Raw genomic sequence first — 22,983 nt, 5'->3', positions numbered from 1 at the left:
TGCTAGGATTACAGGTGTAAGCCAACATGCCTGGCCCCTTTACTTCTTCTTTTCTATTTTGGTCACAAAACATTTCCCTGCTGATCACTGTAGTGTGTGTGTGGAGGGAAGTGGGGGAGGTACACTCTTAAGAAACAAAATAGTTAACATCTTGGCCCTAAGATTTGTTGTAGAGATGGAGTCTTCTCATTCTGTTCCCCAGGCTGGTCTCGAACTCCTGGCCTCAAGCAATCCTCTTTCCTCGGCTTCCCAAAGTGTGAGATTGATTACAAGTGTGAGGCACTGCGCCCAGCTACAATCTTTTAATAGGATATTTTGGGGGAGGGGTGGGGGGGCAGGATCTTTCCCAGGTGGGAGTGCAGTGGCTAGATCTAGCTCACTGTAACCCATACTGTTCCAGTGTAACCTGCACCAAGCCATCCTCCCACCTCAGTCTCCTGAGTAGCTGGGAACACAAGCACATACCACCACACCTGGCTCTAATACGACTTTGCTTTTTGCTTTTGTCATTTCGGCTGCTGTTATTTTTATCTTTCATTCATTCAAGATCGGAAGATGGAGATAATAGGAATCTTCTCATCTCAATGTGCTCTTTAGCCCCTCACTCTTAAACTGATGCCCCTCTCAGGCCCTGAGGGATTTGGCCTCAGGTTGCCCTGGAAGGGGTGTGAGTGATGAGACAGGTGACTGAGAGCTGGGACGCCTGAGGCCTGCCTAGGCTGAGTCACCTAGTATTGTTGTTGTTATTGTTCCTGTTGAAGTCCCAGCTCAGTGTCACACACCTTTGTGGAAGCAGCAACAGCTCCCATCCTTCCAACCTTTCTGGAGAAGCCGTGGCCTGATGGTGAGCCAAATGGGCTGGGGGGGGAGAAGAGGGCGGCTGGGGCGGTGGGGAGACCTGGGGCCTGGATCAGTGCCCCTGCTCCCCATGCCACTGCCACCTCCTCCTCCTCCTTCATGCCGGGGACCTGGGGGAGGGAGGATCTCCATCTTCTCTCTGTCCCCTGCCCCTCATACAAGAAGCTCCCCCTCCTCATTTTCCCCTCCCACCCCAAGGCCCCCTTGCTCAGTGCTACAGGGGACAGGGGCTCAGCCTTGCCACAGTGCTCTCCCCACCCCAGCCACCCCCCCAACACAGGCTCAACCTGCAATGACACCTGCCTCTGCATCTCCCTCCTGGGGATCCCACTCTACCCCACCCCTGGCCTCGGCAACTCCCCCTCCCTCACACCAGTGCCCCCAGGACTCTCCTGGGCTGCGGGTAGGCCCTTTGATCCCTGAACAGGATTATGAGCGGCTGGAGGACTGCGACCCTGAGGGGTCCCAAGACTCACCCATCCACGGGGAGGAGCAGCAACCCCTGCTTCATGTCCCTGAAGGGCTCTGCGGTATGTGTGTGGGTGTGGGTGGGGGTGGGAGCAGGTTAGTGGTGCCTGTGAGCTCCAGTACTTACCGCAGGCTGGGCCTCTGGCAGTGGGTTGAGAACATGGAGAACTGATCACATACCAGGGGCCGACACTCTCCCCTCTGTGCCCAGGCTCTTGGCATCACATCCAGAACCTGGACAGCTTCTTCACCAAGATATCCTTTGCGCTAGGCCTGCAGAGGTGGCATGGGAAGGTCTCCTTGGAGCTGGCACTGTTCTTGGCAGGGAGACTCCGTGAGGGTGTCGTGGGTGGGAGATGTATTGGAGCTGAGGGGAGGCATCCTCAGGAGAGGCCCCCCCGTGCCTCAGGCTTGTTCCTTGACATGCGTCCACATCTACAGCTACCACCAGCGGAATGGCTTTGCGTGCATCCTGCTGGAGGATGTCTTCCAGTTGGGGTAAGACGCCTAGCCCGGGCCCGGAACTTGGTCCCCTGGGCCCATGGGTTCTTCCTGTCATTTTGCTTCCTTAATTGTACCAGTTCCTTCCATCCCACACTTTCCCAAAGCAGCCCAGGGGCTCAGCAGGGGCAGGGTGGGGGAGGATAACCATGGGCTGCTCTGGGGGATGGGGCAGGAGCCCACCTGGCTGTCCCTGATCACTGCAGCATCCTGGCATCCCCCTTCCTCCTGGCAGACAATTCATTTTCATTGTCACCTTCACAACCTTCCTCCTTCAATGTGTGGATTACAATGTTCTCTTTGCCAACCCACCAAGTAACCGTACGAGACCTGGGCCGTTCCACAGCAAAGTGACCTTGTCAGATGCCATCCTACCCTCAGCCCAGTGTGCTGAGAGGTGAGTGAAAACCTGGTGGGACCGTGGGGGTGAAGCGTGGGAAGTGGGTAGAGGAGTAGACAGGAGCCCCACTTTGTCCCGTGATCTAGATCAGCAGTTCTCAAAGCTTTTGGCTTAGGACCAAAAATACACTTAATATACTTTAAGTTGTACTTAAGTTGTATTAAGTTGTACTTAAAGTGTATTATGTGTATCTTTTCTTTTTATTTTTTTAGATAGAGTTTCACTCTTGTTGCTTAGGCTGGAGTGCAATGGTGAGGTCTAGGCTCACTGCAACCTCCATCTCCCGGGTTCAAGCGATCCTCCTGCCTCAGCCTCCCCAGTAGCTGGGATAACAGGTGTGCACCACCACGTGTATTTTCTAAAGTAGAGACAGGATTTCACCATGTTGGCCAGGCTGGTCTGGAACTCCTGGCCAGGTGATCCACCCACTTTGGCCTCCGAAGTGCTGGGATTACAGGCGTGAGCCACTGTGCCTGGCCTATTAAGTGTATCTTAATTAAAGTGTATTAAGTGTATCTTAATACACTTAAAATTGGTTGAGAATTCTAAAGAGCTTTTGTTTATGGGAGTCATATCTATCTACAATTTACCTTATAAAAAATTAAAATTAGGCCAGGCACAGTGATTTACACCTGTAATCCCAGCACTTTGGGAGGCTGAGGCAGGAGGATTGCTTGAAGCCAGGAGTTTGAGACCAGCCTGAGCAACAAAGTGAGACACCATCTCTATAAAAAATAAAAATTAGCTGGGCTTGGTGGCGCGTACCTGCAGTCCGAGCTAAGCCTAGTCAGGAGGCTAAGACAGTGACTGTCTGATCACTGCAGCATCCTTACACCCTTCTCCTCCCAGCAGACGATTCATTTTCTTTCTTTCTTTTTTTTTTTTTTTTTGAGACGGAGTCTTGCTCTGTCGCCCAGGCTGAGTGCGACGTGCCGGATTCTCAGCCTCCACTGCAAGCTCCGCCTCCCGCGGTTTACACCATCCTCCTGCTCAGCCTCTCGAAGTAGCTGGGACTACAGCGCTGGCCCGCCACCTCCGCGCCGGCTAGTTTTTCTGATTTTTAGTAGAGGACGGGGTTTCACCGTGTTCAGCGCGATGGATAGTCTTGATCTCCTGACCCGTCGATCCGCCCCGTCTGCGGCCTCCCAAAGTGCTGGATCTACAGACTTGATGCCACCGCGGCCCGGCCAGACGATTCATTTTCATTGTTGCCTTCCCAACCTTCCAACCTTCCTCCTTGAATGCGTGGATTGCAATGTTCTCTTTGCCAACCAACCAAATAACTGTACCAGACCTGGGCCATTATTTGGCAGGGAGATAGGAGCTATGATTCTACTGCTGCACTACAGGCTGGGTAACAGAGAGAGAGCTTATTTCAATAAAAAGGAGAAAAAGAAGGAAATCATAGCTGAGAACAACTTTAAAATGTAACAGTGCAGCCAGGCGCGGTGGCTCATGCCTGTAATCCCACCACTTTGGGAGGCCGAGGAGGGCAGATCACAAGGTCAGGAGATCGAGACCATCCTGGTCAACATGGTAAAACCCTGTCTCTACTAAAATATACAAAGATTAGCCAGGCGTGGTGGCGGTCACCTGTAGTCCCAGCTACCCTGGAGGCTGAGACAGGAGAATCACTTGAATCCGGGAGGCAGAGGTTGCAGTGAGCTGAGATTGTGCCACTACACTCCAGCCTGGGCAACAGAGCAAGACTCCATCTCAGAAAAAAAAAGTGTACGAGCACACATTTCATCAGTTGTCAGTGTGATGTGACATGTTCACGTGTCTCGTAGCCTCTGGAAAACTCCACTGCACACTCAGAGAACAAGAATGAAAACTTCAGAAAGCATTAGTATTATTTGGAAAAAGTTTGACTTTGCACACTTGTGAGGGCCGCTTCAGCTCCCCGCCCCTGCCCCAGGCCCTACTTTGAGAGCTGCTGGTCTAGCTGGATCCCCCTCCTCGTGACAGTTTTTCCTTGCTCCCGAAGTCTGGTCTGCCTCTTTCTCAGGCGCCCACCTTTCTCCCTCACTGCCCACCCAACCCCATACAGGATCCGCTCCAGCCCGCTGCTCGTCCTCCTCCTGGTCCTGGCTGCGGGCTTCTGGCTGGTCCAACTGCTTCGCTCAGTCTGCAACCTCTTCAGCTACTGGGACATCCAGGTGTTTTACAGGGAGGCCCTGCACATCCCCCCGGTGAGCTGGGTGGCTGTGTCTGTGTGGAGGGTGCCATGAGAGGGTGGACAGAGGAGAGGGGAAGAAGTGGGACTGTACAGATAGAAGGGCCAACTGGAAAGAGGGCAGAAAGAATGACGCTTTATTGATACCTGCTCTAAGCCCAGAATAATGTCAGGAGGGGCTACCACCACTTAGAGAGCATGGCCCTTACCCTAAGGGAGTTTAGTTTATTTAGATGGCTCATATAAGATGACATATAGTTACATGTTTGTGCTAAAACATTGCTTAGAGAAAGGACGGTCATCTGACTTTTCAGAGCTGGAGACATTTGGGTTGGGCTTGGAAGGGCAGGACAGGAGGGGAGGGGAGCACATTCCAAGCCCCAGTGCAGGAAGGTGGGGAAAAGCCATGAGCTTTTGGAAGCTGCAGCAGGGCCTTCAGCCTTTAGCCCACCAGCCTAAAACAGAGCCTTCAAAGCCATCCCCCCACCATTGCAGGAAACCACTGCATTGGCCTGTCACTGTCCTCTGCTTATGCTCTGCCCTTTGTTTCCTCGCTCTCTTGAGTCTGCTCCTCCCTCCTCAGTATCTAAGTTCTTTCTTTGAGGCACAGCTCGAAGGTAGCCTTCTGCAGCTTGCTTCCCTTGCTCCCCTGGGAGGTCCGGAGCCCTCTGCACAGCCTTTATGTGCAGCAAGGGGAGAGGTCTTAGAAGGCCCCTGAGCCGGGGGGAGGGAGGAGGCCAGGGAAGTAGAGGTGGTGAGAGCGGAAGCTGGACCTCAGATCGGCTCTGGCAGGAGACTGCTCACCCGTCTCGTTCTCCTCTTCCCTTCTTTCCCCTCCTCCCCTGTTCCTTCCAGGGGAAGGGAAGGGAAGACACTGGGATGGACTGGAGAGGCCACCCTGGGGACTTGACTAACCTAGACTGGGAAAGCTGAGTGAAACTGGGCTGAAGTGAGGTTTGCAGCCTCCAAATGAGATCTGACAGTGCCCCACTGCCAGACATGGACATAGCCCAGGTCCTGGGAAGGCTTCTGGTGACAGAGCTGAAGATGGCCTGGAGTTGGGTGGGACTGGGAGTATAAAGCATGCCCAGGCAGAAGGTGGGGAGGATTCTGTTCCAGAGTTAGTGGGGCACTGGAAACGGGAAGGAGAGGTTCTCCCATGAACTGCTGGACTTTCTGGTTTTTTGTTTTGTTTCTTTTGAGACAGGGTCTGGGTCTGTCACCCAGGCTGGAGTGCAGTGCTGCGATATCAGCTCACTGCAGCCTCCGATCCCCAGTAGCTGGGACCACAGGCGCACATCACCACACCCTGCTTTTTTTTTGTATTTTAGTAGAGACAGTGTCTCACCATGTTGCCCAGGCTGGTCTCGAGCTCCTAAGCTCAGGCGATCTGCCTGGCTCAACCTCCTAAAGTGCTGGGATTACAGGTGTGAGCCACCACCCCGGCCAGCCATTCTGTTTTGTGTGTACAACTGAGGGGCCTTAGGCCCTTTAAGGAGCTAAGAAGCTAGGTCCAACACCTGGAGGCGTTGCCAGGGAAGACATGACTACTGGCCACATGAATGGCAGGGATGATGAGGAACAGGGCAGTTTAGAAGAGGATGAAGGAAGTAGGGTGTGCCCTTTTAGTGACAGGGTTAAGGGAGGGCAGAAAGGGAAAGGTGGGAGAGGGGACGATGAGGCATGTAGCTTGGCCCTGGCGAGTTTGTGGTCGCAAACTCAGTTTGCGGGTTTTCAGGCCACACACTTAGGGGTGTGGAGCTTGAGCATCACTGTGGAGAGGAATGGGGTCGCTGGCTCTCATCAGTGCCCGTTTCAGGAGGAGCTGAGCTCAGTTCCCTGGGCAGAGGTGCAGTCCCGCCTCTTGGCGCTGCAGCAGAGCGGGGCCTGTGCGTGCAGCCGCGGCCCCTGACGGAGCTGGACGTCCACCACCGCATCCTGCGCTACACCAACTACCAGGTGGCGCTGGCCAACAAGGGCCTGCTGCCCGCCCGCTGCCCGCTACCCTGGGGAGGCAGTGCTGCTTTCCTCAGCCGCGGCCTGGCGCTCAATGTCGACCTGCTGCTCTTCCGCGGTCCCTTCTCGCTCTTCCGCGGGGCTGGGAGCTGCCGCACGCCTACAAGCGCAGCGACCAGCGGGGCGCCCTGGCAGCGCGCTGGGGCGCACAGTGCTGCTGCTGGCCGCCCTGAACCTGGCGTTGAGTCCACTGGTGCTGGCCTGGCAGGTGCTGCACGCCTTCTATAGCCACGTGGAGCTGCTACGGCGCGAGCCCGGAGCGCTTGGGGCGCGCGGCTGGTCCCGCCTGGCGCGCTTGCAGCTGCGCCACTTCAACGAGCTGCCGCACGAGCTGCGCGCGCGCCTGGCGCGCGCCTACCGCCCCNCTGGGTGGCTGTGTCTGTGTGGAGGGTGCCATGAGAGGGTGGACAGAGGAGAGGGGAAGAAGTGGGACTGTACAGATAGAAGGGCCAACTGGAAAGAGGGCAGAAAGAATGACGCTTTATTGATACCTGCTCTAAGCCCAGAATAATGTCAGGAGGGGGCTACCACCACTTAGAGAGCATGGCCCTTACCCTAAGGGAGTTTAGTTTATTTAGATGGCTCATATAAGATGACATATAGTTACATGTTTGTGCTAAAAACATTGCTTAGAGAAAGGACGGTCATCTGACTTTTCAGAGCTGGAGACATTTGGGTTGGGCTTGGAAGGGCAGGACAGGAGGGGAGGGGAGCACATTCCAAGCCCCAGTGCAGGAAGGTGGGGAAAAGCCATGAGCTTTTGGAAGCTGCAGCAGGGCCTTCAGCCTTTAGCCCACCAGCCTAAAACAGAGCCTTCAAAGCCATCCCCCCACCATTGCAGGAAACCACTGCATTGGCCTGTCACTGTCCTCTGCTTATGCTCTGCCCTTTGTTTCCTCGCTCTCTTGAGTCTGCTCCTCCCTCCTCAGTATCTAAGTTCTTTCTTTGAGGCACAGCTCGAAGGTAGCCTTCTGCAGCTTGCTTCCCTTGCTCCCCTGGGAGGTCCGGAGCCCTCTGCACAGCCTTTATGTGCAGCAAGGGGAGAGGTCTTAGAAGGCCCCTGAGCCGGGGGGAGGGAGGAGGCCAGGGAAGTAGAGGTGGTGAGAGCGGAAGCTGGACCTCAGATCGGCTCTGGCAGGAGACTGCTCACCCGTCTCGTTCTCCTCTTCCCTTCTTTCCCCTCCTCCCCTGTTCCTTCCAGGGGAAGGGAAGGGAAGACACTGGGATGGACTGGAGAGGCCACCCTGGGGGACTTGACTAACCTAGACTGGGAAAGCTGAGTGAAACTGGGCTGAAGTGAGGTTTGCAGCCTCCAAATGAGATCTGACAGTGCCCCACTGCCAGACATGGACATAGCCCAGGTCCTGGGAAGGCTTCTGGTGACAGAGCTGAAGATGGCCTGGAGTTGGGTGGGACTGGGAGTATAAAGCATGCCCAGGCAGAAGGTGGGGAGGATTCTGTTCCAGAGTTAGTGGGGGCACTGGAAACGGGAAGGAGAGGTTCTCCCATGAACTGCTGGACTTTCTGGTTTTTTGTTTTGTTTCTTTTGAGACAGGGTCTGGGTCTGTCACCCAGGCTGGAGTGCAGTGCTGCGATATCAGCTCACTGCAGCCTCCGATCCCCAGTAGCTGGGACCACAGGCGCACATCACCACACCCTGCTTTTTTTTTGTATTTTTAGTAGAGACAGTGTCTCACCATGTTGCCCAGGCTGGTCTCGAGCTCCTAAGCTCAGGCGATCTGCCTGGCTCAACCTCCTAAAGTGCTGGGATTACAGGTGTGAGCCACCACCCCCGGCCAGCCATTCTGTTTTGTGTGTACAACTGAGGGGGCCTTAGGCCCTTTAAGGAGCTAAGAAGCTAGGTCCAACACCTGGAGGCGTTGCCAGGGAAGACATGACTACTGGCCACATGAATGGCAGGGATGATGAGGAACAGGGCAGTTTAGAAGAGGATGAAGGAAGTAGGGTGTGCCCTTTTTAGTGACAGGGTTAAGGGAGGGCAGAAAGGGAAAGGTGGGAGAGGGGGACGATGAGGCATGTAGCTTGGCCCTGGCGAGTTTGTGGTCGCAAACTCAGTTTGCGGGTTTTCAGGCCACACACTTAGGGGTGTGGAGCTTGAGCATCACTGTGGAGAGGAATGGGGGTCGCTGGCTCTCATCAGTGCCCGTTTCAGGAGGAGCTGAGCTCAGTTCCCTGGGCAGAGGTGCAGTCCCGCCTCTTGGCGCTGCAGCAGAGCGGGGGCCTGTGCGTGCAGCCGCGGCCCCTGACGGAGCTGGACGTCCACCACCGCATCCTGCGCTACACCAACTACCAGGTGGCGCTGGCCAACAAGGGCCTGCTGCCCGCCCGCTGCCCGCTACCCTGGGGAGGCAGTGCTGCTTTCCTCAGCCGCGGCCTGGCGCTCAATGTCGACCTGCTGCTCTTCCGCGGTCCCTTCTCGCTCTTCCGCGGGGGCTGGGAGCTGCCGCACGCCTACAAGCGCAGCGACCAGCGGGGCGCCCTGGCAGCGCGCTGGGGGCGCACAGTGCTGCTGCTGGCCGCCCTGAACCTGGCGTTGAGTCCACTGGTGCTGGCCTGGCAGGTGCTGCACGCCTTCTATAGCCACGTGGAGCTGCTACGGCGCGAGCCCGGAGCGCTTGGGGCGCGCGGCTGGTCCCGCCTGGCGCGCTTGCAGCTGCGCCACTTCAACGAGCTGCCGCACGAGCTGCGCGCGCGCCTGGCGCGCGCCTACCGCCCCGCCGCCGCCTTCCTGCGCACCGCTGCGCCCCCCGCGCCCCTGCGCGCGCTGCTGGCCCGCCAGATCGTTTTCTTCGCGGGCGCACTCTTCGCCGCGCTGCTTGTGCTCACCGTCTACGATGAGGACGTGCTGGCCGTGGAGCACGTGCTCACCGCCATGACCGCGCTCGGGGTCACCGCCACCGTGGCTAGGTGCGACGGCAGATGCCCGGGGAGGTGGTGTGTGTCGGTTTCTCTGATTTGGGGCCATGGGAGGTTCCCCCCCTTACCTCGCCCACCACTGGGGCCCTCCAGCCCTGCATCCCACTGCGCGTCCTCCTAACCGTAAGCCCCTTCCCCCCACGGGTCTCGCCTTTCAGGTCTTTCATTCCCGAAGAGCAGTGCCAGGGTCGTGCGCCGCAGCTTCTGCTGCAGACCGCCCTGGCCCACATGCACTACCTCCCGGAGGAGCCTGGCCCCGGTGGCAGGGACCGCGCATACCGGCAGATGGCGCAGCTGCTGCAGTACCGAGCGGTGAGGGTGGGCGCGACGGCTGAGGAGGAAGTTGTGGGGTCTGTCTGCGCAGAGGGCATTGGACAAACGGGCTACCCCAGGAGTCCAGGGAGTGACTGGGTGGGGAGGCTTCTTGCCCTGGCGAGGGTCGCTGAGGGCTGCTTGGTCCTGATAACGTGCGTGGGCCCCTCAGCGACCCCTGCTCAGCCTCACCGCTGCTTCCCCAGGTCTCCCTCCTGGAGGAGCTCCTGTCGCCGCTCCTCACTCCGTTGTTTTTGCTTTTCTGGTTCCGCCCTCGTGCCCTGGAGATTATCGACTTTTTTCATCACTTCACTGTGGATGTGGCTGGGGTTGGGGACATCTGTTCCTTTGCCCTTATGGACGTGAAGCGCCACGGCCACCCTCAGGTCAGAGCTGTCCCCTGGCCCTGGGGGGTTCGGCTGGGTGGGGAGTTTGCTTGCCTCTCGGAGCAGACCTGGGTTCCAGCCCTGGTGCCATTGCTTGCTACCTGTGCCGTTGAGCAAGTCACTTCCCTTCCCTGTGCCCTCGTGCCCTCATCTGTCAGATGGCGACAATGGCAATGTGCCCTCCAGAGCACAGCCAAGGCCAGGCTTGTGATGACACAGATAATGTCTGCAGAGCCCATAATGGAGTTGCTGGCACATAGTAACGTCAGTAAATGGGAGCAAAGACCACCCGGGGACGAGGAATGGGATTGGCCCATGGGTGGGGCTGAGTAAGGACTGGTGCCTGGACCAAGGCTGTCAGGATCACCCTGGGCAAAGCACTGAGGCTCAGCCCTATCCCTGAGCTGGGTCTAGACCCAGGTTCTGCTCCGCTGTTGTATTTTTGGGTGAGGGTGAACAAGTCCCCATTGTGGTCTGTTTCCTTCACATGGAAGATGGGGCAGTGTTTCCTGTCCCACTTGGCCCCATAAGGCTCAGTGTTCTTAGCACCTGAAAGACTGTCCTTGCTCACAGTGGCTCTCGGCGGGACAGACTGAGGCCTCGCTGTCTCAGCGTGCGGAGGATGGCAAGACTGAGCTTTCTTTGATGCGGTTCTCCCTGGCGCATCCGCTCTGGCGCCCCCCAGGGCACAGCTCTAAATTTCTTGGGCACCTCTGGGGCCGAGTACAACAAGATGCAGCTGCCTGGGGCGCCACCTCGGCTCGCAGCCCCCCCACCCCGGGGGTGCTCAGCAATTGCACCTCGCCCCTGGTGAGTGAAAGCCTGGCCTCCCCTTCTGCCCTCACCTCCACAACTCCTTTCCAAACCCTTCTCCTCTAGCCTCACCTTAGGTAGTAATCTGTCTCATCGGCCCCCGCCCCCAGCCTGCTCTCCTGCCTTCTTTAGGCCTCCCCTTCCTCCACATTCCCTTTCTGTCCTCTCTTCTGACTCCCTCTTTGGCTTTCCCTCTCCTCTCGCACCTAGCCTGAGGCCTTCCTGGCCAACCTCTTTGTGCACCCTCTCCTGCCTCCGAGGGATCTGAGCCCGACAGCCCCCTGTCCAGCTGCAGCCACAGCCAGCCTCCTTGCCTCCATTTCCCGAATTGCCCAGGACCCCAGGTAAGGAGTGGAGACTGAGTTGCAGCAGTGTGGGGGCTGGGCTGATCCTCTTGGAGCCGGGAGCTGGGGCACTGTTGGGGGGATTCAGAAGCGGAGCCCTCTGAGGTCTGGTGGGAGGAGGTAATGTCTTTTGACCTGCTTCATGCTGTGTTCCAGCTCTGTGTCCCCAGGAGGCACTGGGGGCCAGAAGCTGGCCCAGCTCCCAGAACTTGCTTCTGCCGAGATGAGTCTCCATGCCATCTACCTGCACCAGGTGAGTAGAGCAGTGCCTGGAGAAATGTGGGGAGAAGGCTGGTGAACAACATGGAGACTGAGGCGGGGCAGAGTCTACGGAAGGGTCTAGCAGAGTCGCAGGAGGAGGCTGAAAAGCCCTCTGCTTCTAGTCCAGGTGCTTGGCCCTGTCCTCCTTGGGGGGCGGCCCTCATTCCTTCTCCTTTCCATGCAGCTTCACCAGCAGCAGCAGCAGGAGCCGTGGGGTGAGGCTGCAGCCTCCGTCCTGTCCAGGCCCTACTCCAGCCCCTCACAACCACCCTCGCCTGATGAGGAGAAGCCATCCTGGTCAAGTGATGGTGAGGAGGGTGGGGCCTGCAGGGGACAGAGCCTGATGGACACTGGGCATCATGGAATGCCCAGTTGATGGCCTTTGTCACCAGGCTCCAGTCCTGCCTCCAGCCCCAGACAACAGTGGGGAACCCAGAGGGCCCGGAATCTGTTCCCTGGAGGGCTTCAGGTGACAACAGACACCCAGAAGGAGCCTGACGAGGCCTCTTGCACTGACTGAGACGACTCCTCAGGGTCAGTATTGCCTCCTGTGAGGGGAGGGAGAAAGGACTGCATAGGTAGTTGGTTTGGAGTCAGACTTGAAGCAATGGGAGCGATGGTGGGAATTTGGGGTGATGTGGGGTGGTCATCTCTGGAACCTAGACCCCTGCACTGCTTGCCAAGAGCCATCTCCTCCCACAGGTACCCTGGCTTCCGCAGCCACAGGAGATTGGAGGGTGGAGTGGAAGAACACAAGGAGCCATTGCTAGAGGCCCCATAGATGACAGGCCCAGGTGCTTTAGTTGGACAGGACCTGGGAGTCAGTGAGGAACTCGCCCTGAGAACAGAGAAAAGGTAGGAGAGGAGATGCTGATGGCATCTGGAAACAAGTCTTAGAGATGGTCCCCACCCAGAAGGGATAGGGGAGACACCCCCAACTGCAGTGTGTCCTGGAGCAGTTGCCTGGGAAGAAGTCCTCGCATTTGCTCAAGGTGGGGGACAGAGGTCAAGGATGAGGCCAAGCTAAATGGAAGGGTGACAGTGAGGCAAGTGGGCTTTAAGGCTGTGGATTCGTCACACTGGTGGCTGCCGGCGCACTTTCAGTTCCCTGGGGCTTGCAGGGGATGGGGACTTGTGAGTGGAAAGACAAGAGGGCTGATGTTTTTGGACTTCAGCATGGGTGTGATGTCTGAAGAAGTGGGTGTGGCTCCCCATCCTGTATGAAATAAGCAGTAAAGCTTGCTCACGGCTGTTGCACATCTCTGTGACTCTTGTTTCTGGCAGCTCCCACTCCTGGCAGCTGAGTGCTGCACCTGCCTTCTCGATCACCAGCCTGAGAACTGCACGAGGGAGCAGCCCAGACTGGCTGGAAACCATGTTTTTAGAGAGCAGGATCAAGTGGCATGTAGGACTCTCTGTCAAAAGAACGACCCCTTTCCCCGCCACATACCCACAACTGCACAGGTTAAAACAGAAATCTTGTCATTTGATAATTGTAATCCACGCCGGGCGCAGTGGTTCACGCCTGTAATCCCAACACTTTGGGAGGCTGAGTCAGGTGGATCACGAGGTTAGGAGTTCAAGACAAGCCTGGCCAAGATGGTGAAACCCTGTCTCTACTAAAAATACAAAAACTAGCCAGGTGCGGTGGCAGGAACCTGTAATCCCAACTACTCGAGAGGCTGAGGCAGGAGAATCACTTGAACTCGGGGGCAGAGGTTGCAGTGAGCTGAGATCATGTCACTGCACTCCAGCCTGGGCGGCAGAGTGAGACTCCCTTTAAAAAAAAAAAAATTGTAATCCACATGGGCTGGGTTAGGCACTTTAGTAGTTCTCGTAACATCTGGCACAGTCTCTTACAGTAAATCTTCAATAATAAATACTTGATTTAGAGATTAGAATTTACAGGTAAGATCCTCCTGAGAGAGGTAAGGGGAATCTAACATTCGCCTAAGAAACAGGAAGGGGGGTAGCAGTAGGCCCTAGGGTACCGCTGCTGGGAGGGGCCTTCCAGATTTAGGCGGACCCAGGCCCGAGGCAACAGGCATACAGAGGGAAAGAGGCGTTTTGCTCCTTCCTGGTGGAATAATGCTGAATCCTTGCAGCCTCTGGACAGATGTGGGAAGGCACCATCTCAAGAGGGGAGGAGCGGGGCTGGTCCTGGTCGGGCGGACCTGAGTGGGGCAGCCGCTCTCCCGGAACTGGAAGGGAAAGCCAGGGGGCTCTCAGGGGCCGTTGGTGGTGGTGTCGGAGCTGGGCGGGTCGAACGCCCAGGGCACTGCGCCCCGCAGCTGCCGCTCCTGCAAGGAAAAGCTCTGGGTGCGTATGCGGCTTGTCACCTCTTGGGTGCGCAGCGTGAGCCCGAAAATGTCTTCGTGGTAGCGTTGCTGATCCTGTCGTAAAAGAGCGTAGTGGATCAGAACCCAACTCGGATACCTTAGCAGGAACCCCGCACGCCCGGGGCCTGGGTCCCCGCTCAGGCCCGCCCGCCCCCGGCCCGCCCGCCCCGGCCGCCCCTCCGCACCCGCAGCACGCCGATGACGTCGCCGGCCTCGTCCAGCTCCATGTCGCCCTCCGTCGCCAAGATGCGCTGCACGGTCTGCAGGACGTTGGTTGCCATGGTGACATCGCCGCAGACAAACATGTGGCCCCGCTCGAGGCACAGCACGCGGTGCACCTCTGCAGCCAGCTCCGTTCTCAGGATGTCCTGCACGTAGGTCTGCGGGAAGGCGGGGTTAGGGCGGGCCCTGGTGGGGGTGGGCGCGGGGGCGCAGCCCGGGGCTGCTGGCTGGCCCTGGGCGTGAAAGTCTACGGAGCGGGCCAGGTGGGGCCTGCATGCCCTGGGGCGGTGTCAAAAAGGGCAGAGCCAAAGGGGCGGGGCGGGGGGTGGTGGGCCTAGAGGGGCCGGGACACGAGGGTGGGCCAGAGTGTGCAGGGGTGGCTGAGTGGTCGTGGGAGACCACGGAGGGCCATGGTTGGTGCGCTCCGCTGGAGAGCGCGAGTCCTCCCCTCTCTCCCTATCTTCACGTTACCATTGAGCGCTCAGGGTCTCACACCTTGGGGTTGTCAGGTTCCCGGGAGAAGGCGGTGAGGACTCGGCCAAACACCCCGCGCTGCTGGGCGTTCTGCACCTCGTCGCGGTAGAGATGGTCGAGTTGGGAGCATCGGCAGCCAAACACCAAAGTCATGGGAGTGGGCTGCAGCCCTGCAAGCAACCCCGCGCTTGGGAAGGCCCTTCTCCGAGGCACAGTGCTAGTGGGACCTCCCCACTAGCCACCCTCGCCCAGCCTGGCAGCCCAGCGTTTTGGGCTGAAGCCATTACTTTCATCTCCAAGAGGGTGCAGCATGCTTTCACAGAGACCCTGCACAAGCCCTGATTTACAGAAGGAAGGGAAGCGCCGGTGTGGTGGTGGCCCCTGGTGGAGCTGCGCTAGAATGTGCGGCTTGGGACTCAGAATTCCATGCCCTTTGCACTGTGTGACATCGCAGTCCCCTTCCCTGCTCCCACTTCATATTCTCCCACACTTTTAACTCTCCTCCCAGTCACAGCCCTCTTCTTTTGATTGACAGACTACCCTGGGCACCCCATGCTCAATCTGAACACCTTGTAGCATCCTTAGGTCTTGGACAGACCTTGGTCAGCTCTGGCACAGTCAGGAATCCACCTTGGTCAGTTCTTCTTTGAGTCTTAGCCCTAATCCCTTTGAAAATTCTATTTTCCTTTGTCCTTAATCCAGTCAACACCTACTATGTGCCAGGCACCAGGACGCCAGACACACAGGGCCCAGCCCTTGCCTTCGGTACCTGCCCTCCCCTTGGTCTCAGGAACGTCTTTTCAGCTTTGTGGCCTCTGTTTCCTGCTCTCTTTCCTATTTCCTGCCTTCCACCCCCACCGCTCTGTCCGTAGATTGTGTGACTCTTTCCAGTTAGTCCTTTAGTCGCCAGCCTCACCTTTGCTCTCAATGTCATGCAGCCGCTCCTGCCAGAATCCCCGGAAGGGGGCAATGCCAGTGCCTGGGCCCACCAGGATGCAGGGCAAGCTGGGATCGGGTGGCAGCCGGAAGGAGGGAGCCCTGGCAGGAGAGACACTCCATCAGGTCCCCTTTGCCATCCCTGCTCCCCCATTCTCACCATGCAGGGTGGGTGGAGCGAGGAGGAACCAGGCTCTCCTGATAAATAAGTTGATATTCATGAAGTCCTTAAAGCAGTGTCTGGCTCGTAGGAAGCGTGATGGGTTTATTAAAAAAACTCTGGGCCGGGCACAGTGCCTCATGTCTGTAATCCCAGCACTTTGGGAGGCCGAGGTGGGAGGATTGCTTGAGCCCAGGAGTTCAAGAGCAGCCTGTGCAACATAAAGAGACTTCCCATCTCAAAAACAAAAAAACAAAAAAACTTCACCTTCTTTGAGTTCGTGGTGACACCAAGGCCAAGGGTGGTCTTAACCCTAACTAGTAGTTCTCCCTGGATTGAGTGAGGATTTAGTGACTGTAGTTCCCAGGTGCCATGCTGCCCAACATCAGACAGCCCAGGGACATAGAGAGGAACACAGAAGCTTTCAGAAAGCCACAGGGCCAGCCGGTTTGATCCAAGCTCTGGCTCTGGGAGCTGTAGTTTCAGGGCAGGACTCTGCGTCTAAATGAATGAGAGAGCCAAAGCTTAACCAGAGTTCTGAAGTGACCTAATGACACCACATCCTTGACATGTTACAGAGCTCCTTCCTGTTTCCAGTGACACCCCTCACCAGTGACACTCCTCACTCCTCACCAAAGCTGCCACCCTGACCCTGGGCAGCTCCCCACCGAGTCCTCCATCTCACTTACCCCCGGATGAAGCAGGGCACAGGGTCTCCGGGCTTGAGTTGGCTTAGCCACGTGGAGCAGACTCCATAGTGCAGGGGGCCCAGCCCATCTAGGGGATGGGAAGGAGAAGCTGGTGAGGGGCCAGAGAGGGGCCAGTCCCACCCCCGCTGTGGCCAGGCCTGCTCCTGCTCATTGCCTCACCCTGGGTCCTGTATGCCAGCACAGCTACAGTGAGGTGCATCTCTCCTGGGTGGGTGCTGGGTGCTGAGCTGACTGAGTAGTACCGGGGTTGAAGCAGAGGCAGCTGGGTGAGGAGCAGTGGGGCAGGCAGTGCCACCGAAGGGAACTGCTCCAGCACCTCCAGCAGCGTGGGGCAGCGGAACCACTTCCACTCCTCATAGCGTCGGGGATCCTGGCAGGGCAGGATGCAGTGGGTTGGGGGCCCCATAGCCCTTCCTAATGACCTCCCTTCTTGTCCCCTCCCCTGCTGAGCCTCTTTAGGGTTTCTCCCTCCTTAGTTCAGGCCAATAGAGCTTTCTGTAAGACCTGGAGAATACAGCCATGAATTCCTCCCTGGGGAGCTGGGTCTTAAAGCACCAGTGCATGTCAGCCAGAAGAAAGTCCCGGGGGGACTTTGCATGGAGGTTTCCTGCCCCTGGGGCTCCCCCAGTTCATCCCGTCTCTCTAGCCCCTGTGCCTTATTGGGGTGGCCCCCAACCTGACTGAGGGCCTCCAGCTCCTGCTGTTCCCTGGGCTCTTCTGCCAAGGTGCTGAGCAGCCGCAAGAGCTGAGGGCTGGGCGGGGAGGTGATGTCCAGGAAGAAGGTGAGAGCCTGGCGCAGCGTGCACGGGGGCAGCCGGGGGTCCCGCACCCAGCTGGGGGGAGGGCCACCTGGGATGGTGCACAGGGACCTCTGAGGACAGGGCCCAGCAGAACTGTAGTACCTGGGCTGATGTTTGTGTTTGGGTGACTGTTAGGGAGCCTGCCCTTGAGCAGCGGGGTGGGCCTGTCTGGGTAGCCTCAGTGTGTTGTGTGGGGGCCTCTGGCTGGACTGGGTTGGTCTGGGCTCCTCTGCCTCTGACTCCACCCCCTTATTTTAAATAAAGCCCAGGCATTGATGTGGCAGCAAATAGCCCCATTGCCAGCTCCAGAGCAAGCTAGATTGCCAGAGGAGCTTTGGAGAGGAGCCCGGAGGGAGGGGACAGCCTTTTGGTGGGGGTGCATTTGAGGGTGTGGGGATGGTCCAGCAATAAGGCCAGCCGGGCAGTGAGCAGCACAGCCAGCTCTGAGCCTGCCTGCTGAGCTGTGGAGGGGGTGGCCATCCCCCTGGGCCTGAGCTCCTGGAGGCCTGGGGTTGGGGGTGGGGCTGGGCATGGGGCTGGTGTGCCCTGTTGCATCCCAGGCTGCCCCTCACCAGGGCTGCCCTTCTCCAGTTGCTCTACTGCCACGGGTTCGGTGGGCGCAGGCGGGTCCTCCACGCGGCTCAGCAGCGCCTCCACAAGGCCGGGCCGGTTGGGTGGGCAGACACCTATGTGGTCCCCCGGCTGGTACTGCAGCCCCTCCTGGCCTCCAGTGTCCAGGCGCACCAGGATGGTGGCCCTCCTGGGGGTGGGGAGAGGGGCACTTATGGGGAGTCAGAGAGGGGTGGGGGTGGGAGAATGTGGGAGGAGGAGGGTCCAGGGTCGGGGTGTGCAGGACAGGGGTTGGGGGGCGGTAAAGCCGTCGTCCTCACGTGGACTTGCTGCTTTGTAGGTTTTCCACTGAGAGAATTGTAGCCTGGAACATCTTCCGCCTGTGCACGTGGATCAGGCCTGGTGGCGGGGAGGGGCAAACGAGGCAGCCTGAGCCAGGGAGCAGGGCCTGGCTCCTGAGTGCTTTAGTCCCGGGGTGTGGGGTCCTCTGAGAACCAGCCGGGTGAGGGTGAGGCCGGGGCCCACCTGGCAGCAACTGCAGGCCCTCGGCCTGGGTGCTCAGCCGGTACCTCTGGCGCTTCCAACTCCTTTTGGGGCTGAAGATGTCTCGGGCGGCAGCCTTGGCATCCTCTCCCACACAGAAGGTCTCACAGGCGGCCTGCGGGATAGGCCGGTGAGGGCTGAGGACTTCCCGTCACCAGGGGGCGACGTAGTGAGGAGCCTGGGCGGCTTCACTGCGTCTTGCTCCTGGGGGGTTGGCAGCCCCAGTGGCTGAGGCCGGCGCCAACAACAGCACCTTTTCCGCCAGCCCATTTCATGGATTCGCTGCTGGGCCCAAGGACCCAGCTGGCTCCTCCTCTGCACGTCCTGATTGGTGCATCGTTCCTTATCTGGTGAGTGTTAATCCCGTGACCTGAGAAGCACAGTGCTTGGCACACAGTAGCTCTGTGAAGGCATCTGTGTGTTCAGACCTGCATTCAAATTCCGACTCCTGTACGTACAGTGACATGCCTCAGTTTCCCCATCTTTACACCTCATTGTGTTCTGGTGAAGATTAGATGAGATACTTTATGGAATGCCCTTAGCGTTCCATAAAGTGCATGCAGATAGTAAGTGCTCCTGGGAAGAGACGCACAATTCGGGCGGCAGAGGGGACCCCACGGGGCAGACCCCTGAGGGGGTGTGGATCCTGTCAGGCACACAGCTGGAAAACTGCTGGGCCATTCGCAGGCTTGAAATCCAGGGCTCACCTGTGATTGGCTGAGCCTCATATCACCAAGTCCCGTTAATCTTTCTTTTGTGGTGCGTGTGAAGTCTTATATCTCTGCCTTCCTTCCTCGGCCCCCTCCCTCCCTCCCTCCCTTCCTTCCTATCTCCACTGTTGGTGCTCTGCTTAGCTCAGCCTTCCTGCTTCTGGTTCAGTGATGCTGTAATGGATTTTACACCTCTAAAGTCCTATTCCCAAAACCTTATGATGTGGTCTCGTCCCGCTCCAATGGCTCTTTTTGTTTAAATTCTTTAAGTCTTATTTTCTGTTCCCTTCTTCCCAATCCGGGACTATGTGTTTCTGCAGCCTGACCTCCCCGTCCCTGAGGTAGCCCTTCCTAGGATGCCCTCCTCCTCCAATCAAGGCAAATCTGCTGAGCTCCAGCCTGGGCCCCGGGGGAGCAGCACTGCTCTGAACAGTGTGGCACTGGGGAGACCGAGCCCCTGTCAACTGCAGACATGATCCCCAGACAGGCAGTGCTGCCCCTGAGGAAGCCCAGGCTTAAAAAGCCATGGCCCCCAGGGACCCACCTCTCCTTGAGCTTGCTTGCCTGGCCCTGGACCAGTTCTGCGGTGCCGGCACCGCCCCAGGCTGTCTGGCCTCTGACTTCCTGTGGCTTCTGTGCTGGCCTCAGCTTCAGCCCTTGCCTCTGTCTGACCTTCTCTCTGTCCCTTCCTTCTCCCTCCATCCTGCCCGTCCTGGGTGGGGTAGCCTGCCCTGCCCTGCACCCCCTCCCTTTGTGCGCCCAGCCTGTGCCTGGCTGAAGCTCCCTCCTGCCAGGGCCCTGCCTGCTCTCTTTCGGCTGCACTTCTGCCTGGGCTAGGCACCCCCTGTGGTCGGCAGGGCCACATCGTCCTCTGCCTCTGACCCAGAAGAGCTGGCTATGCCATGGAGAGATGAGGGTGGATTTTGGGAGGAACAGGAAGGGATCAAAGAACCAGACAGAATCAGGACAGAGTGAGGCTGGAGGAGGCATCCCAGGTGGGAGGAGTCAGAACAGGGGCTGGGCTGGGCTCACCTGGAAGGCAGCCTGGGCCCAGCCGCGGAAGGCCTCCTCCTGGCCACACAGCTCGTCACCCTGGCCCAGCTGCAGCAGCCGCTCCCCGCCCAGTTCCTCCAGCCGCGTGTCCACCGCACGAGCAAAGGCACAGAAATGGGGGTACGCCCGGGAGCCCAGCCCGAACACACAGAACCTGGGGTGCAGAGGTTGTCACTGGAGCTCCCTTCGCAGCCCACGTTTGCCCAGGCAGCTTGCCCATCCATTGCACCCCTCTTGGTGAGGCCCCAACCTGAGTGTGCCCAGGGCCCCTGCACTGTCTGTGTTACTGGACTCCTTCCTCTTCCGCCGCCAAGAGGACACCAGTGGGTCTGAGCAGGAGATGCTGTTGAAGCGGATCTTATAACTCCTGGCAAGAGAGGACAAAGACAAGGTTGTCACAGGGCCCTGGAGATACATCCCAGGCCTAGGTGCAGCCCGAGGGACAGCTTCAAGGTCTCTGCCTCTGGGACAGGAAAGGCCCTGCCCGTGGGAGGGGCTGAGGGCCAGCATCCCAGGGGCTTCTGAGCCTGGGGCCCTGCCACACCACACCCCCATATCTGAAGACCTCAGGACTGTCTCGGCTCTCAGAAGCAGGCAGGTCTGGACTGTCGTTCCAGCCTGGAAGGGAGGGCATCCTAGAGCCCTGGCTTTTGGTGGGAAAACGAGTCGAGGCACAGAGGGAGGGCTTTTCAGACCCGCTTTCTGTTTGTGTCTCCAAATGCCTCAGCTCCCCCAGCCCCCTCAAACTCTCAGCCAACTCACTTGTGCTGTTCTGGCCGAGGGGAGCTGTTGTAGGGACCAGACATCTCCATCAGGGCAGCTGCAAAGCTCTGGCGAGGGGAACGTTTGCATCAGGGTTAGTTTTGTTTCATTTCAAACAACACAGAAGTTTAAAACTGTACCAGCTGACCCTCATTATTATTGATTTGTAACTTTTAATTTTTGTTTGTTTTGAAAATTTCAAAAGTGATCTGACGTTTTTGAAAAATGACATTACAGAAATGTGAAAAGTAATAAAGATCACCCCGTCTTCCCTCCAGGCACGTGCGCCGTTGACAGATGTTAACTTTCCAGCCCTTTTTCCTTGAACTTATGTGCATATTTATAGTATTTTTTAAAAATAAAAGTGGTACCATACTATACTTCCTTGTTTTAATCAATAATTTTGTTTTATCGCTTCTCGGCCTTTTGGCTAAGATCAAGTGTAATTTTTTTTTTTTTGAGATGGAGTCTCGCTTTGTTACCCAGGCTGGAGTACAGTGGCGCGATCTCACTGCAACCTCTGCCTCCTGGGTTCACGTCATTCTCCTGCCTCAGCCTCCCGAGTAGCTGGGACTACAGGCGCTCACCACTGCATCAGCTAATTTTTTTGTATTTTTAGTAGAGACAGGATTTCACTGTGTTAGCCAGGATGGTCTCGATCTCCTGACCTTGTGATCCGCCTGCCTTGGCCTTCCAAAGTGCTGGGATTACAGGTGTGAGCCACCGCACCCGGGCTTTAATCAATAATTTATTGCAGGCATCCCTCCAGGCCAATACAACAATATTGACCTAATTAAGTAGTATTGTTTTTAGATATGGGTCTTGCTGTGTTGCCCAGGTTGAGATGCAGTGGCTCAATCATATTTCACTGTAACCTCGAATTCCTGGGCTTAAGGGATTTTTCTGCTTTCCTAGTAGCTAGATCTATAGGTTTGTGACACCACTCCTGGTTAATTGTTAAATTTTCTGAAGCGATGGAGTCTCACTGTGTTGTTCAGTCTGGCCTTGAACTCCTGGGCTCAAGCGATCCTCCTGCCTGAACTTCCCAAAACATGACCTCATTCTTTTTAGTGGCTACATTGTACTTCACTGAGACTGAAGGGCAGCTGGGTGGTCTGGGAACAATGCTCCTTCAAACGCCCTTGTACCTGTGCCTCGCTCCCACTTTTAAATGCTTCAGCTGGGTAATCCTTAGAAGTGGAGTTGCTGAATCCCCACTTGTTGGGGCAGGCAGATATCCTTGCAGCTGCAGGGGAGGGCACGGCTCTTTCCTCAGTCCCAGCTAACAATGGCTAGGGCAAATCTTTCCTGTGTTAGTGGGTTGTCTCATGGGTGGACAAACTCTCAGTTCCTTTGGCAGTGTCCTGGTCACTAGCAGACATTGTGCAGGTCGCCCTCCTCAGAAGACCATGGCCCTGTTTGTGATGCCATGACGAAGCGGCAGGAAGCAGACCTCCTGGGGGAAGGAAGCTGGAAGGAACGGCATCTGGTGCTCAACTGCAGATGCCTCTGGGTGCTGGTTCCCAGGTTCGCCAGAGTTAGCAAGCATGATTTGAATTTCATTTTTGAATGTTTTGTCAACATGCAACACAAGTCCAGAGGTGCACACATGTTGTGAATGTACAGCTCTATAGGTTGTCACAAACAACACACCTGTGCAACCAGCATCCCATCGAGAAACATTACCCATGGCTGGGCGCAGTGGCTCACGCCTGTAATCCCAGCACTTTGGGAGGCTGAGGCGGGTGGATCACCTGAGGTCAGGAATTAAAGACCAGCCTGGCCAACATGGTGAAACCCCGTCTCTACTAAAAATACAAAAATTAGCTGGCCGTGGTGGCGGGCACCTGTAATCCCAACTACTCGGGAGGCTGAGGCAGGAGAATCACTTGAACCGGGGAGGCAGAGCTTGCAGTGAGCCGAGATTGCGCCATTGCACTCCAGCCTGGGCAACAGAGCGAGACTCCATCTCAAAAAAAAAAAAAGGAAAAGAAAAAAAAGAAACATTACCAGCATCCTGGAAGCCACCTTTGTGCCTCCTTCCTGTCACTGCCACCCCCACCCCAGTGACTAGCTCCTCTCCCAATTTCTAACTCCATGGATTAGTTCTGTCTGTTTCTGAACTTTATATAAAGTGAATCCTGTAGTACAGTATGTATTCTTTGGTCTGGCTTTTTTTTTCTCTTCACTTTTTTTTTTTGAGACAAAGTCTCGCTCTGTCACCCAGGCTGG

General features: G+C 57.1%; 2 protein-coding genes across 2 annotated transcripts in view; one reads left to right on the top strand and one right to left on the bottom strand.

Annotated features, from left to right (window-relative positions):
* Positions 1-841: 841 nt before the first annotated feature.
* On the top strand, positions 842-12,731 carry ATG9B (autophagy related 9B). The gene is made up of 14 exons (XM_017876617.1): positions 842-1,388; positions 1,538-1,581; positions 1,760-1,824; positions 2,063-2,224; positions 4,278-4,419; positions 8,593-9,347; positions 9,515-9,668; positions 9,875-10,054; positions 10,628-10,864; positions 11,078-11,211; positions 11,368-11,464; positions 11,657-11,780; positions 11,865-12,006; positions 12,175-12,731. The coding sequence occupies exons 1-13, from the start codon at positions 842-844 to the stop codon at positions 11,990-11,992; spliced, it is 2,769 nt and encodes a 922-aa protein (XP_017732106.1). The 3' UTR covers positions 11,993-12,006; positions 12,175-12,731.
* Positions 12,732-13,278: 547 nt separating this feature from the next.
* Positions 13,279-22,983, bottom strand: part of NOS3 (nitric oxide synthase 3) — a 26,920-nt gene continuing 17,215 nt past the window's right edge. Inside the window, exons 14-26 of the mRNA XM_017876616.1 lie at positions 20,752-20,819; positions 20,240-20,356; positions 19,969-20,143; positions 18,209-18,341; positions 18,004-18,082; positions 17,686-17,873; positions 16,990-17,162; positions 16,473-16,683; positions 16,293-16,380; positions 15,424-15,545; positions 14,529-14,677; positions 13,997-14,191; positions 13,279-13,865 (exon numbers count right to left, since the gene is read on the bottom strand). Of these exons, the coding sequence (XP_017732105.1) occupies positions 13,698-13,865; positions 13,997-14,191; positions 14,529-14,677; positions 15,424-15,545; positions 16,293-16,380; positions 16,473-16,683; positions 16,990-17,162; positions 17,686-17,873; positions 18,004-18,082; positions 18,209-18,341; positions 19,969-20,143; positions 20,240-20,356; positions 20,752-20,819 (1,866 nt within the window). The 3' untranslated portion in view covers positions 13,279-13,697. The remainder of the gene's footprint in view (positions 13,866-13,996; positions 14,192-14,528; positions 14,678-15,423; positions 15,546-16,292; positions 16,381-16,472; positions 16,684-16,989; positions 17,163-17,685; positions 17,874-18,003; positions 18,083-18,208; positions 18,342-19,968; positions 20,144-20,239; positions 20,357-20,751; positions 20,820-22,983) is intronic.

This window comes from Rhinopithecus bieti, unplaced genomic scaffold (genome assembly GCF_001698545.2).
Source record: "Rhinopithecus bieti isolate Rb0 unplaced genomic scaffold, ASM169854v2 scaffold_10656, whole genome shotgun sequence".
NCBI classification, from domain to species: Eukaryota; Metazoa; Chordata; class Mammalia; order Primates; family Cercopithecidae; genus Rhinopithecus; species Rhinopithecus bieti.
The sequence above is the reverse complement of the archived record's forward strand: the minus strand, read 5'-3'. Positions and strand labels throughout refer to the sequence as shown.